This window comes from Alosa sapidissima, chromosome 1, assembly GCF_018492685.1.
Source record: "Alosa sapidissima isolate fAloSap1 chromosome 1, fAloSap1.pri, whole genome shotgun sequence".
In the NCBI taxonomy this organism is placed as follows: Eukaryota; Metazoa; Chordata; class Actinopteri; order Clupeiformes; family Clupeidae; genus Alosa; species Alosa sapidissima.
This window is the reverse complement of record NC_055957.1, coordinates 371,152-387,237: the sequence shown is the minus strand read 5'-3', so window position 1 is coordinate 387,237 and position 16,086 is coordinate 371,152. Positions and strand designations below refer to the sequence as shown.

Here is a 16,086-nt window from a genome sequence, read left to right as displayed (position 1 = left end):
GGCGGCTCAGCTCATAAATGCCTGGAAGGTACCTTCTATCGAAGTGATGCTGAAGCTTATAGTGATGCTTGGAATAAGCTCAATCAACGGTATGGCCAACCCTTCATCATTCAAAGGGCTTTTAGAGAAAAGCTATCAAATTGGCCAAAATTACAGTCTAAGGATGCTGAAGGACTGAGAAGTTTCTCAGATTTCTTAAATGCTTGTCTGCAGGCCATGCCTCATGTAAAAGGTTGAAACATCTTAAACGACTGTGAAGAAAATCAGAAGTTGATGCGGAAACTACCAGAGTGGTTAGCCTCTCGATGGAATCGTCAAGTGACACGGTGTCTCACAGAGGGCAAAGACTTCCCCAGCTTCAAAGAATTCGCCAAGTTCATGTCAGTGGAGGCCGAAACTGCCTGCAATCCAGTCACATCTCTGTTCGCTCTTCACTCATCTGAAACATGTCATGACAAAGGAAACACAAAGGTACCCAAAAGAAACAAAGCCAGTGTCTTCAATACTCAAACAGTGGTGGACAATAGTAAGCACACGACAGCCAAAGGAAAGGTCAAGGCCCCTTGCATGCTATGCCAGGATAACAGTCACCAGCTTTGTAAATGTCCAGACTTCATGAACAGAACGCTAGAATACAGAAGGTCCTATGTGAAAGACAACAGACTGTGCTATGGATGTTTAAAACCTGGTCATGGTGCGAAGGAATGCCGCTATCGCCACACATGTGAATCGTGCAAAGGACGACATCCTACCTGTCTTCATGATGACAACTATGGGAAAGGTGTGCACAGAGAAAAAACAAATAAAGAAAATCCAGCGCAACGCAGTGAAGCAGAGCCAACATCCGCTCTGGCACTAAATGTCACTAGTCAAGGTCAGTCTGTTAACACATCCATGATAGTACCAGTGTGGGTGTCGCACGACAAGAATCCATCCAGAGAGAAGCTTGTGTATGCCCTGCTGGATACACAGAGCGACACGACATTCATTGAACAAGATGTGAGTAATGAACTTCAGCTGACTACTTACCCAGTTAAACTGAAACTCACAACCATGATGGGTGAAAATATGGTCCTGAAAAGTGAAAAGGCATCCGGTCTCCGTGTAAGAGGGTACAATTCCACTGTGCACATAAACCTCCCTCCTGCTTACACCAAAGACTGTATACCTGTAAACAGAGAACATATACCTACGCACGAAACAGCCAAAAGATGGCGCCACCTCACAGCAATAGCAGACCAAATACCGCCTCTTCTTAGTTGCGAAGTTGGTCTATTGATCGGCTACAATTGTCCAAGAACTCTAGTACCCAGACGGGTTGTTTCAGGAATGGATGACGAACCCTATGCCGTTCTCACAGACTTAGGGTGGAACATTGTTGGCTGTTCAGCACCTCACGCTGATTTGCAAGTTTCCACCAGTCACTGTCACAGAGTAACTGTCAAAGAGCTACCAGCAGTAACTCCAATGGATGCCATCAGAATTCTTGAGACTGACTTCAGAGACACTCAGGGAAATGACAAAGCAGTCTCTCAAGAGGATTTAATCTTTCTTGACAAGCTAAAGGAAAACATAAAGCAAAATGAACATGGACATTACGAAATGCCACTTCCTTTTAAAGAAAGACCATGCTTACCTGATAACAAACAGCTTGCTGCTGTGAGGTTCAATCACCTGAAAAGGAAATTCACTGAAAAATACAGAAACGATTACATTACTTACATGAAGGACATTATTGAAAGGGGCGATGTGGAGGCAGTGCATGCCGAAGGAGCTCATGGAGAAACGTGGTACATACCTCACCATGGTGTTTATCACCCCAAAAAACCTGAAAAGTTAAGGGTAGTGTTCGACTGTTCAGCAAAGTACAAGGGAAGCAGTCTCAACGAACACCTTCTCTCAGGCCCAGATATGACAAACAGTCTGACAGGTGTACTCATTCGTTTCCGGCTGCATCACATTGCTTTGATGTGTGACGTTGAGAAAATGTTCCATCAATTCCACGTCTCAGAGAATGATCGTGACTTCCTGCGCTTCTTATGGTGGAAGAACGGAGACCTAAGCGCACCTCCCCATGAATTCAGGATGAAGGTACATCTTTTTGGAGCCGTATCTTTACCAGGATGTGCAAACTATGGATTAAAACAGCTCGCCAAAGAACGCAGTCACTCATATCCATTAGGGTCACAGTTCATCGCCAGAGACTTCTATGTGGACGATGGCGTGACTAGTGTTGAGACTACAGAGAAGGCCATTCAGCTAGCAAAGGAGGCACGTGAACTGTGTGCAAAGGGTGGTCTACGCCTTCACAAATTTGTGTCCAATAACTGCACTGTTCTCCAGAGCATCCCTTCAATGGAACGTGCCACTGACATCAAGGCAAAGAATCTCACATTCAATGACGCAACCTTAGAGAGAGCACTGGGAATACACTGGAACATTGAAAATGATAGTTTCGCCTTCAAAGTTGCACCAAAGGACCAGCCATCAACACGTCGCGGCATCTTGTCATCTGTCGCCTCCGTATACGACCCGCTAGGCTTCATAGCTCCTTTCCTCCTCAATGGAAAGAAAATCCTCCAAGAAATGTGCCATCAAGGAACGGGATGGGATGACCCACTTCCAGAGAGATTGAGGCCACAGTGGGAGAAATGACAAGATGATCTTGTTAAATTGGAAAGGATAAACATAGCTCGCTGTTACCTGCCCGCCAGCTTTGGAAAGGTGACCAAGACACAACTACACCATTTCTCAGACGCCAGTACCACAGGTTATGGCCAATGCTCCTATCTAAGACTGATGAATGAAAGAGGAGAAATTCATTGTGTTCTTCTCATAGGTAAGGCGCGTGTGTCACCACTAAAAGTTACTACTATACCCAGGTTAGAACTGACTGCAGCTGTGGTCTCAGTCACAGTGAGCAATATGCTCAGAGAAGAACTAGGCTTCTCTAATGTAGAGGAGTTCTTTTGGACAGACTCTAAAGTAGTCTTAGCCTACATTAATAATGATGCTCGCCGCTTTCACACCTTTGTAGCAAATAGGGTGCAAAAGATACGTCATGCCTCAGACCCCAAGCAGTGGTTTTATGTTCCCACTGATGAAAACCCAGCAGACGGTGCCTCAAGGGGGAAAACAGTAGAAGAGTTGATCTCGTCTGATTGGTTCGCTGGCCCTAGCTTTCTGTGGAAGAAGGAAATAGTAATGACCAGACGTTAGAAAGGCTCACACCTTTCAGACAAGGACCTCAGAACAAGTAAGCCTTGTGGACAGACTGTCTAAGTTTTCATCCTGGTCCCAGGCCATAAAGGCCGTAGCGCGTCTCTTACGGCGTGCTAAGACCTCTCAACGGTTAGTGACATACAGAGTGCTGAGCGACTCATCATCAAAGACATGCAAAATGAAGCATACCAGGAAGAGATAAAGCTATTAAGCAAGGGAGGTCAGCTACCAGGACACAACAAGCTGTATCACCTCGATGTTTTCCTGGATGCAGAGGGTGTGCTCAAGGTGGGAGGTAGGCTCAGTCGTTCATCTTTCCCTAGTTCATTCAAACACCCAACAGTCATTCCTCAGGGACATCACATGACTAATCTAATCATTGCTCATAATCATGAAAGAGTAAAACATCAGGGAAAAGGCTTCACCATCAATGAAATTAGGGCCAATGGCTATTGGATCTGTGGATTGAGCAGAGCAGTCGCAACCTACATCCGTCATTGTGTGACTTGTCGAAGACTCCGAAGGCCTGTTGAAGGTCAAAGAATGAGTGACCTACCAGTTGAAAGAACAGAACCCACACCACCATTCACGTACTGTGGGATGGACTGTTTTGGTCCTTTCTGGACAAAGCAAGGGAGAAAACAAGAGAAACGATATGGGTTGCTCTTTACCTGTTTCTGCTCTAGAGCCATTCATATTGAAATGTTAGAGGACATGTCCACAGATACATTCATTAATGGTTTGAGATGTTTTATTGCTTTGAGAGGTGCAGTGCGACACATAAAGAGTGACCAAGGCACTAACTTCGTCGGTGCTAAAAATGAATTGAATGCTGCATTGGAAGAGTTGGATGTGGATAGGCTCACTACGTTTCTTACAGAGAAGCAGTGTGAATTTGTCATGAATGCACCTCATGCTAGCCATGCAGGGGGTGTATGGGAAAGGCAAATAAGAACTGTGAGAAGTGTCCTGAATGCCACTCGTCTACTCTCCCCAGGCAGGCTTAATGACGCATCATTACACACTTTCTTTTATGAGACCATGGCTATAGTGAACAGCCGCCCACTCACTGTTGATTCTCTAAATAGCCCCAATAGTATGGAACCACTCACTCCCAACCTGATCACAATGAAATCCACCGTAGCCTTGTCCCCACCTGGCAAATTTGAAAGAGAAGATCTTTATGGACGAAAGAGGTGGCGTCAGGTGCAGTATTTGACAGAACAATTCTGGAGTAGATGGAGAAAGGAGTATCTGCACAATGTCACAACGAGGCAACGCTGGCATGACGCCAAGAGGAACTTGCAGATTGGGGACGTAGTAATGGACACTGAAGAGACTCTACCAAGGAGCCAGTGGAGACTTGGAAGAGTCAACGAGGTCATCAAAGGCAAGGATGGGCTGGTGAGACGGGCCAAAATCCTGCTTGGAGAAAGGTTCTTAAACAACAAAGGACAACGCACCAGTAAACCCTCCATAGTGGAGCGCCCAGTCCAGAAATTAGTTGTATTGCTTGAAGCTGTTTAGGCACAAAGTAACAATGCATAATGAACTGTAATATAGTTTCACTGTATGATATACAAAATGGTTATGTTGTAAGGTAAGGTATAAATTATGTGTTTTAAGGTTTCACTGTTGTTAAACACAATAATTTGGTGGGAGTGTAAATGACCCCCACAAGAGTTCATTATTTTAAGAAATACATCTGTTTTAGACATGCTTATAATATTTGTTTAATCAGTGTTTTATGAATAGGCCTTTTACTTTATGTAGTAGGGGGGGACTTTTATTTTGACACGGGCCATCGTTTAGTATCTGCCAACGAGAGAAAGCGTACAAAAAAAGGAAAAGTTTGCATAGTTTAAGGACCCGTATGAGGCTATAAGCTCTTATGGTGTTATTTTCCATGTTTATTTACGGTGTTGTTTTCCATGTTTATTATATGTATGCTGTGAAAGAAAACAAAATAAACGGTGAGAATAGCACCAGTAAAAGTCTACGCCACATTTCAATACGGGGATCCTTACACATAGCCTACATTTTGACAATGTAAGTAAAGTATACACGGGTTTCCCGTTTACCAACAAAACTAGATGCGCGCGCAGCCGTGAGGCAGAAGACGCTTGGTGGCCGTCCACAACGTTATAAATGTAACCTAAATAGTCGGCTGCTGTAAACTACAATCGGATTTTTTTTGTATACCCCTGTTGTCTCAATGATAATATCATCTCATTTCAGACTATATTTCAGACTAAGTTTGACGTTCATTTGGATTATTAATATAACATCGTATTTTGTCATTTTTGGCAAAGACATGCATTCCGTTAGGGATATTGAACATATTTAACATTCTCTAACCATCGTGATTTTGAATTGGTGCAGTTTTCAGCACAAAAACTCATTTTATTCTTTTGCTCTTTTGCATTGCTCTATGCTGTTCTATGGTGCTTTCTGCCTCTTGGTTGCGCACGCATGTTTTTGTGACGTTCCATAGAAATCCATGTATATGTAGCGTGATACAGGCAAATGTAGGAATCCAATAACAGCTTATGTCCAGCAAGGAAACAAACGTCCAATGTTAGAACTACCAAAGAACATATTTTAGATCGATGTTGCAGACCAATTATACTCGCAATATGTAATTGACACTATAATGTAAGCATGCTAACACGTAATAACTCGTTTTTGTTTTGTTGTAATGTTTCCCGTCCAATAACGCACTGGTTGGTTTGAGCCACTGCGAGTCACGTATATTACGCTGATAGCGTAGCGTGAGATGACATGTCTTGTCATGAGTTTTACAGTGCATCTTTGCAAGATAAACAAATAGGCTAGCCTACTTGCTGCAGAATAGCCAAAAAAAGCCAGAAATAAAATAAGGCTTCACCAAATTCAGAGCTTCTGGAGCTGCTTGTGATGTTCAATATATTTTTTTTCTATGACAGCATATCCGCCAGTTCAGTTTTCAGAGTTATTTGGTTTGAGTATAATAGGCTACAAACAGTTATTTCTTTATCAAGTGTTTTTGCATCGAAATGATTCTTGTTTTGCACCAGATAGAAAATGAGTAGGCTAGTGGCTATAGAATGTAGTACATTATGTGCGCATTTTAGTAAATAATGGCTCACAATTTTGTAAAATGATGCACTATTTAGTACAATAATACATACATAATTTCAATAGCCCCCCCCCCCACACACTAACTGAAGTGGATGCCGGTGTACTTACTGAAGTGTATTATCGAAACCCCCCCCCCCCCCCCCCTTCCTTATTTTCATATCAGAAAGTTGGCAACCCTACTCAGCATCCACGTCCTGCGCCGATATCTGTAATGTGTTGTGAAATAGCAGCAATCCATCGCATACTTTGGCAACAGGTCTTACATTATGTCTGTAGGATTGCCTTTATGTCTCAAGAGACTCATATCATTCAGATGGCCATGATATGACCCCCTCCTCAAAGAATTAGCGAAAACCGGCCTCGGTTCTACTTCCAGGTATATCTAGTTTAGACCTAGGTAGCCTAGCCTACTGTCCAGATAACATGGTAGTCTAGCCTACTGTCCAGATAACATGGTAGCCTAGCCTACTGTCCAGATAACATGGTAGCCTAGCCTACTGTCCAGATAACATGGTAGTCTAGCCTACTGTCCAGATAACATGGTAGTCTAGCCTACTGTCCAGATAACATGGCTAGAAATACATTATTTTTTCTTTATTGTATTTTGCATTTCACATTATCCATTCATTAAGTCAACATTGTCTTTGTAAGAGTGGCATTCTGACTTTTCTGCAGATATGCAAGAACATGAACTTCATTGTGCAGTGGAAGAAAGTATTATTCTTATACTACACTACTACTATTCAGTCTGGAATCCCCATTTGTACTGAACATGTTTTTTTGTGGCTCAAGAAATTCACAGAAATTAAGAAATCATATTACAGCAACAAGTTATGTGTATGAAAATGGGATGGCAAAGCTGATTCAATGTGCCAACTGAAATGTGCTGATTTGCTTTCATTTGCACTGGCAACCTGAAGATGCTTCCTGTGAGAAGAATTGTCCACAGAGCTCAGTGTGAGTGTATGTGTGCAAAGACTGCTGCTGCAGACACACTTAGTGTGCAGCTCTAGTTAGCGTGTGTGTGTGTGTGTGTGTGGACAGGGAGGGGATGAGACTCAAACCAAACTCTCGGTCTATGCCTTTATTGTGTATTTCATGTTAGACAGCTTCATAATTATTGCTCTGCTATCTGAATCATTTATAATAATAATAATAGTTTAATATCTAAACATTGGTCAACAAGAAGAGTTTTAAATACTGAAGTCACACAACCACAGCCACCAGCTGCTCACACACACACACACAACCACCAGCTCCGCAGTCTGAAGAGCAGTTTCTCTTTCATCTTCCAACACACAATGCTGGTGTCGACCCAGGGCAGTACCAGATGGGCCGTACAGACAGACAGCAATGCATCACACACACACCAGATAAAACACACACTCTACCCCCCCCCCCCAACACACACACACACACAAATACACACACAAATACACACAGAAAAGACACTCTTACTCTCACACACATATCCTGAGACAACTGCACTGAAGCATTAGAAGTCTACACACCAAGGATCCAAGGAGATGTGTATAGTAGGGTTACAGTTAGATGGTTGATATGGGATTGGAGATGGTTAATCTGGGATTAGAGATGGTTAATCTGGGGTTGGAGATGGTTAATCTGGGATTAGAGATGGTTAATCTGGGGTTAATCTGGGGTTGGAGATGGTTAATCTGGGGTTGGAGATGTGTAATCTGGAGTAGGTGGTGTGTAATCTGGGGTTGAAGATGTGTAATCTGTGGTCGGAGATGTTTGATAGAGTTGGAGGTGTGTAATCTGGGGTTAAAGATTAATAGTCTGGGGCTAGAGATGGTTAATATGGGGTTTGAGATGTCTAAACTGGGTTTGGAGATGAATTTCCATATTGTATCATCCTCTTCTCTCTCCCTAATACACATATACATTCAGTACACACACTCACACACAAACATTTGTGACATCACTATATCCACACATTCTTCAAATAGCATAAACATAAAACCACATACACACACATTCTACAAGACAATATTTAGCCCACACGCACCATACTACTCTTCAGAAAACACACACACAGGGGGCATATTCTTCTTGCTAACACACACACAGCGTTCCATCACCCAATTCTGAGGTTAAAACCCATATTTGGTAGTTTGGACAGTGAGAGCAGAAGTATAGATCTTTGTGCAGCCAGTAGTGCATTTGTGTGTGTGTGTGTTTGATACTAGTAGTGTGATGTGTGTGTGTGTGTGTATTTGATACTAGTAGTGTGATGTGTGTGTGTGTGTGTATGTATTTAAGAGTGGCCGTAGTATGTGTGTGTGTGTGTATTGTAGAGTGGCCGTAATCTGTGTGTGTGTGTGTATTTGAAAGAAGCCGTAGTGTGTTTAAGAGTGGCCATAGTGTGTTTGTGTGGGTGTAAGATTGGGAAAAGTGTGTTTGTGTGGGTGTAAGATTGGCCATAGTGTGTGTGTTTAAGAGTCGCCGTTGTGTAGTGTGTGTGTGTTTAAGAGCGGTTGTAGTGTGTGTGTGTGTGTGTGTTTAAGAGCGGCTGTAGTGTGTTGATGCTTCTGACCATGCACACAGGGGTGTGGCTAGAAGCAGAACTCACATCTGATTGGTTTGCTGAGTTGTGACTTCACAGTAGAGAAGTACAGGTTTCAGGATTTTAATTTGACATTTAGCATCATAAAACATTTCATTTCATTGCTTCTCGTAGGACAGATGATTTCTCTGAAAAAGAACAGATTCGCATGGCAGAAGGAAACGATAGAAAAATCCTCATCTCTATATAAATATGTAAATACGCTCCCCTCAGGGAGGCGGAGTCTGGACAACACACTACTGTTAAGGGGGCGGAGAGGAGGAGACTACACCACACAAACCAAATGCATCATGGGAAATGAACACCTAAGAACTGATGCATAACTGCTCGCCCAATGAGATGATAGCGTCCAGTTTGAGTGACAAGTGATGCAGGCAGTGAGAGGAGTGATGGTCCAATCAGCAGTGAGCTGAAACTCCTCCTCTTCCTGTACGACTCAGGGCTCAGTTACCCGGCAACAACAGCAGTACCCCCCCCCCCCCCCCCCCCCACGTAACAACGATCATAAAAACAAACACTGGATGATTTAGATCATGTGATGACGAGCGAGATATGATTGGCCCCAGGCTATATTTCCTTCCCAACACAACAATTCAGTAAAAAGAACAAAATAATCACAAACAAAAAACCCACAGAGTAAAAACATTGGGTTGTCATGGTAATTAGTGTGTATGTGAGAGTGTGTGTCCAACTGAGGAAAATAAAAACATTGTGTCGTCATGTTAACTAATGTGTGTGTGAGAGCGTGTGAGTGTGTGTGTTCGAGTGTGTGTTCGAGTGTGTATATGTGTATATGTATACGTATGTGTGTGTGCACGAGTGTGTATATGTGAATTTGTATGCATGTGTGTTTTGTCACATTAAGGATGCACTCAACCATGAGTGCTAGAGGTGTGTGTGTATGTGTGTGTGTGTGTGTTTTGTCACGTTAAGGATACACTCAACCATGAGTGCTAGAGGGACACATAGCAGACACATGGGCTAAGAGGATCATGGGTAAAATCTCCATGGAGACGAGTGGGGCAGCAGAGGATCATGGGTAAAATCTCCATGGAGATGAGTGGGGCAGCAGAGGATCATGGGTAAAATCTCCAAGGAGACGAGTGGGGCAGATTTAATAAATAGAAGGTTCTTCTCCCGAACCCACATGGCACCCCCTTGCTCATCTCCCCTCCATTCCGCTTCACTTCTTCATCCTCCACTCCACGCTCCTCCACCTCTAATACCTACACAGAGAGAGAGAGAGAGAGAGAGAGAGAGAGGGAGGGAGGGATAGGGAGGGGGAGAGGGGGAGAGAGAGGGGGAGACAAAGAGAGAGAGACAGAGGGAATGTTTCATTCCTGTTCACATTAAATAGCAAGCAGCAGGCAAACTGCTAATATTACTTCCCCGTGTTGAATCGAAATGGAATGAACTGTAGGACTATTAGCAGCTAATGTTACTAATGTTTCTAACTGTGGGACTATTAGCAGCTTGAACTGTAGGACATTTAGCAGCTAATGTTACCAATGTTTCTAACTGTAGGACTATTAGCAGCTTGAACTGTAGGATTATTAGCAGCTAATTAGCTAGCAGTTAGCAAGTCACTTCTTTGAGAGATTGTGTGACACACCAGCGCCCCCTACTGTACTACAGCATTGGCACTCGGAGTTTGAGTTTCTGGGGATATTATTTCTGAGGATATTTCTGGGGATATTTCTGGAAACAATGAAATGTGGACTGAATACGCAATGGAAAAAATATTGTTTTCTAAACATTCCGTGTGTGTGAGGTGTGTGTGTGTGTCTGAATGCGAGTGAGAAAGAGTGTCTGAATGTGTGTGCGTGTGTGTGTGTGTGTCTCCTCACCTGTAGTAGTTTGGCTTGAAGGGTCCGTTCTTGTTGAGGCCCAGATATTTGGCCTGTTCGTCAGTCAGCTCAGTCAGATGGGCATCAAATGTGGGCAGGTGCAGGCTGGCAACATACTCATCTGGAGGGATCACACACACACACACGCACGCAATTTATTCATTTATTTGAAATGACCAATACTGATTACAACACAGCATTCCAACTATTAGTAAAGAGCGCATTGGTGTCTCACAACACAACACAAACACTATGCAAGTGCTTACAGCTTTACAGGTAAAGCAGATCTATTGGTTACTCAACATAATAAGCTATTTTAAATGTAAAGCTTCCAATGCATATCGCCCCCATGTGTCCGAACCCGAACCCGACTACAATTTCTAAATATTTGTCCGAACCCGACCCGACCCGTCGGGTACCGTCGGGCTCGGATCGGGTAGCCACACTCTAACACACACACACACACACACACACACACACACACACACACACACACACGAGTCAGGTAAATCTGTGGATTAATACATATAATCAGGAGTATAGATGGCACCGCCTTCTCCAGACATGCAGACTTGGGGGGGGGGGGGATGGTAGACATTTTATTATAGTATTAGAGCACTTTATTTATAGTATAATATATCTGTATTATTTTATATCCTGATATAAAAAGATTTTACTGAATATCTGATATGACAACACACTTTATTTTTACGGGAGAGGGAGGGACAAGGCCTTTTCACACAGAGATCACCCTAAATTTGCGGGAAGAGGAGATGTCTTTTTGCCGTCTTTTTGTGTCTGAAAGTGAGATGAAAATTTGCCGGCCTGCTGATCTGTTCACATGATGCGGCATTTTGGGGAGCCAGGAGGCAGGATCAGCTATAGTAAATTAAATTGTGACGTGTAACAGGGGGCGTGTAGAGTGATAGTCGTAGGCCTTATGTGCGTGGGCCTTTAGATACAGCAGGTGTGTGATTTCAAAAACCATGGCAGGAGAACCGACTGCACTTTGTTTAGCTTGTATTTGCTTTGCTGTTGTTGTTAGAATGTTAAATTATTGCGATAGATGTCTTCAGACAATAAAACGTAATTTGGAAGGGAAATTAAAGAGAAGAGTTGCCCCTTGCCTTGGCTGTACAATGTACTGTGCGTACAATTTATTCATGAAATCGTTCAAAATTACAACAATAAAAATAGCTTGTACTGTCTTAATTGAAAGATGCTTTGCACATCTCAACATAAGGATACATTAGAAGATGATTAGTGTAAACTTTGTCACACGACATGATAAGCAGTTCTTTAAAAACGCAACGTTCCATTCAGTCACAAATCATTCAAGCGTAGGCCTAGTGCTCGTCATGACAGCATCTTAATATTTTTCAGGTGTTTAACAGTAGGCCTAGGCGCACTGTTAGCAGTTATGCCGAAGGCAGTGAGATTATTCACTCAACATCGCAGTTCGGGTTGATACGATTCAGTTAATGCGAATATGGATCGTCTCAAAGTTTGGAACAACCAAACAGCAGTGTAGGCAAAGCAAATCCTAATTGTTAGGTTACCATAGCTGTCTTTTCTCTAGGCCTGGGCCTATCGGAAATCGCGACATGAGCTCATTGGTTTCTTTTTTCTTTTCTTTCTTGTTCGCGTGTTGGGTAGTGAAGCGATAATGCATTTAAAGCAGTACATCATGTGAGCCAGAGTCGATATGGCCAGAACTGCTGCTCTGTAAAGGTATTTCTGTCCCACCCAAATTTGCTCAACAACTTGCGAAGTAGCTTATTCATCACAGACATCACATGTATCACACGAAAGAGCTTTTTCTCAGACTTTAAACGATGTTAATGGTTAGTTGTTGTGGTAAACGGTTCGCAAGAAAAGTAACTTTAATTTAATCATATTTTTTTGCGCCCGTCTCCCTACCCATTCATCTTGGTGGAATACTTCGCGAACTTTCCCTCAACACATGACAAATCATATATCAGAATAAACAGCAGACCTTACCGAACATAAAGGTGTAAAGCATTCCCCTGCACAGTTAGCCATTCCAGAGTAATTCGGTTTTAAATTTGCAGGAATGTCTTTAGGCATGTCTCCAACTTTGCGGTTCCTAATGTGTTTCAATTGTTGAATAAGTCTACATGATTTTATAACAGGCCAAATACAAAATAAATGTTACAAATATCACCTAGATAAGCATTACAATCAGAGGATATACATATAGGGCAGACAGACGCTCATGAGTTCATGCTTTGTTTTATCGCTGGATTTTAAGATAGCCTATATGGCAACTGATTGCATTCCAAGCTACAGTCAACTCTAGCAGGCATTGAATGACTGGAGACTTTGTGAATTTATAGATTGACATAATTTTCATAACTCGGCAAAATCTCTAGGGGTAGTAAATTTGGCGAGACACTTTGTCCCGCCGTTCCGCCTCGGTCTATGTGAAAGGGACAGTCATTCCGTGATTCTGGCACATAAAATCGCGGCGATTTTGCCAGTGTGAAAGGGCCTACAGAGAGAGAGGGGGCAAGGAGAGGGGGTTTACTTCTATACTGTTTGGTAAAGTTGCACACATAGTCTACAATGAAAGCAACGAGAGGTATGAAATTATGATTTATTTATTTATTTTTGGACAACGTAGGCTACCGGAGATGTGTGTTGCTTATGTGGCTGCGTAAGCTGCAAAGCACTGCGTGAAACATTAGAAAAGGTGTGTTGTCCTATGAAAGAGCATGAGTTAATGGCTGGTATTTTAACATCTTTTCTGAGAAACACAGGTCCATGTACATGCACACACACGCACACACAAATGTAAAAAAATCTTTCACACGCAGAAGACATAAAACAGACACACATACATTGACACATTATGTATGTGTGTGTGCGTGTGTGCGTGCGTGCGTGCGTGCGTGCGTGTGTGTGTGTGTGTAAGCGTAAGAGACATTGTGAGGTTGTGAAACCGCATCTTTTTGAGCAGCAGATAGACGTCCTATTTGTGTGTGTATGTGTGAGGGTGTAAAGTGTGTGTGTGTGAGTCTGTAAGGCAGTGTTAAGCATGTATGTGTGTGTATGTGTGTGTGTGTGTGTGAAATCTCACCCATCTTCTTGGGCAGCAGGTAGACGTCCTGCTTGTATCGTCCCTCAGGAGCATTGTAGAGCTCAATCAGAGCCAGAGCCTGGAAACACACAGTCACCATGACAACACAGTCAATACACACACAATCACTATGACAACACAGTCAATACACACACAATCACCATGGCAAAACAGTCAATACACACACCAGGGTTTCCCACAGCACTTTGCAGTCAAGGCGGCCACCTTGGCAAAACAAGCCTGCCGCCTTAACTACGTCGTCAAAAAAAAAAAAAACTCCAAACTCCCTTCTCCGCAGAACGCATTAAAAAAATAAGAAGAAACGTGTCATGAATCGAAAAATAATCAGATTGTATTATTTTAACATATGTGATATGCCTCCGAATCAGAGCTAGTGAGCGGAGCTGAGCGGTGCAAATATCTCGCTCCTCGCTCTCAAGAATCAGTCAAATCGCCAACAGCCACAGCTCCGTTTAATTGTCAGGGGTGATGAAATGCGTTCATATTCCACTTTTTATGTCATAAACGTTGCAGGCCTATGGTATAACATATAGTTACTGGAAGTAAGAAATGCAGTGAAATTATGTCTGGTGTCAGCCTATTTGTGCAGTTATGGGGGGGGGGGGGTAAAAAGTGCAGTAGAAGAGGGATTTAGTAGATTAAGTGACAAGGGCTGCATAAGAAAGGTGGGAGAGGATTGGGATTGGGGGGGGGGGGGGGGGGGGGCACCAACAAGGAGCACCCAAGAGCAACAGGGGCAAGGAAAAACTCCCTTACCAAGGAAGAAACCTTGGGCAGATCCACGGCTCAAGGGGCTAACCCAACTGCCAGGGGTCTTGGTGTGTGTGTTGGGGGGATGACAGGGGAGATGGGATATTGTGCTGTGTATGTGGGGAGAGGGCAGTGTGCAATATGTGTGTTGGAGAAGCTTCCTCATGAGATAATGTGCTGTGTATTGGGGGGGGGGGGGCAGTGTACTGCAAGTATGGTGAAGGGACTTACTATTGCAAGCAGAGTACTGTATGTATGAAGATCAGGACAGACTTGCGAAACAGGCTGCAGGGCAACAGTCTGACAGCCTGCATGAAGATAAGCATTAATGGTCCAATAGTAAAACAGTGCAATTACCAAAGGGCCCTTGAAATGATATGTTTAAAGCCAAGGAGGATGGCTTGTAACATGCTAGTTGTCAGCTCTGCCATAAGTAGTGGCTGATCATCATATTTGCACATTTTGTTGTTTTGCACTTTCTTTTGCACTTGTTCTATAGTTTGTAATAGTCTTTGTTACAATTGCACAAATTACACAAATATTTTGAAATATTTGTATACTGTTGTATAGTTTCCTTGGTGTTATTACTTTGTTAACTGTTATTTTGAGAAGCTGGTTATTTATTTAATATGTAGTGTTTAATAAATAATTGTTAAATGTACAGAGTCTGTAGTGTATCGCACAAACAAGACGCCAGCCTTGGCATAGATAGATAGTGCTAGACTATGACCACTTACTTTCGTTAATAAAACGATGTGTTAATAAAAGTTCACGTTAGGCTATATTGTTCAGCTAACCATAAACCTAAAATCATTATGGCATAGATAGCATATTTTCGTATGAACATTTTATTTTATTTTTATTTTTTTTAAAGAGTTTGAGGTCAAGTTCATGTTGTAGTCTAAGACCGTCATTCCTGCTGCCTAAAATCATTAATGCTTGAGGCAACATTATGAAATTATCCGTTTTGAAGATGATTTTGCAGTTTTTAATATTGAAAAGGTTATGAACAGTTTCCAATAGGCCATCGTTTCTATAGACTAAAGACGTGTCTAGTTCAGTCATGCAGGATGCGTTCAGAAAAAATATATAAAAAATGTAAATAGTGTAAAAAAGTAGTAGTAATAATAGTAGTAATAGTAATAAAAAATAATAGTGATCTGTTTTCTGTGATCTGCCTAAGCTTACGATGAAATAAATTGATGTTGACAGTTGTTGAATTAAACAGATTGATTTCATACAAATCTTAAAAACCTTTCCCTGTGTCATTGTGTGCCTGTATCCAAGGTTTGAGTGTGCGTGCGTGCATGGATGCGCAGGGGAGTTCTTGATTGACCGATTTTCAAATAATATTCGAATACGTATCAGCGAATATCAAATAGTATTTTTGCCAGAAATGCACATCCCTAATGACAACACAGTCAATACACACACAATCA

General features: G+C 42.4%; 1 protein-coding gene and 1 long non-coding RNA gene across 7 annotated transcripts in view; one reads left to right on the top strand and one right to left on the bottom strand.

Moving 5' to 3' along the window:
- The first annotated feature begins 653 nt into the window (after nucleotides 1–653).
- Nucleotides 654–9,223, top strand: LOC121709289. The gene is made up of 3 exons (XR_006031898.1): nucleotides 654–665; nucleotides 3,274–3,282; nucleotides 9,143–9,223. It is a non-coding gene; the product is annotated as an uncharacterized LOC121709289 (long non-coding RNA).
- ahcyl2b (adenosylhomocysteinase like 2b) overlaps nucleotides 8,977–16,086 on the bottom strand; it is an 84,419-nt gene continuing 77,309 nt past the window's right edge. For 4 of the 6 annotated variants that reach the window (XM_042092500.1, XM_042092505.1, XM_042092531.1 and 1 more), the window contains 3 exons: nucleotides 13,877–13,955; nucleotides 10,777–10,897; nucleotides 8,977–10,155 (listed from right to left, as the gene is read on the bottom strand). In XM_042092500.1, coding sequence (XP_041948434.1) covers nucleotides 10,149–10,155; nucleotides 10,777–10,897; nucleotides 13,877–13,955 — 207 coding nt within the window. In that variant the 3' untranslated portion in view covers nucleotides 8,977–10,148. Of the gene's footprint in view, nucleotides 10,156–10,772; nucleotides 10,898–13,876; nucleotides 13,956–16,086 lie in introns of those variants that run through there. The other 2 variants (XM_042092512.1, XM_042092520.1) reach the window with 1 other exon arrangement.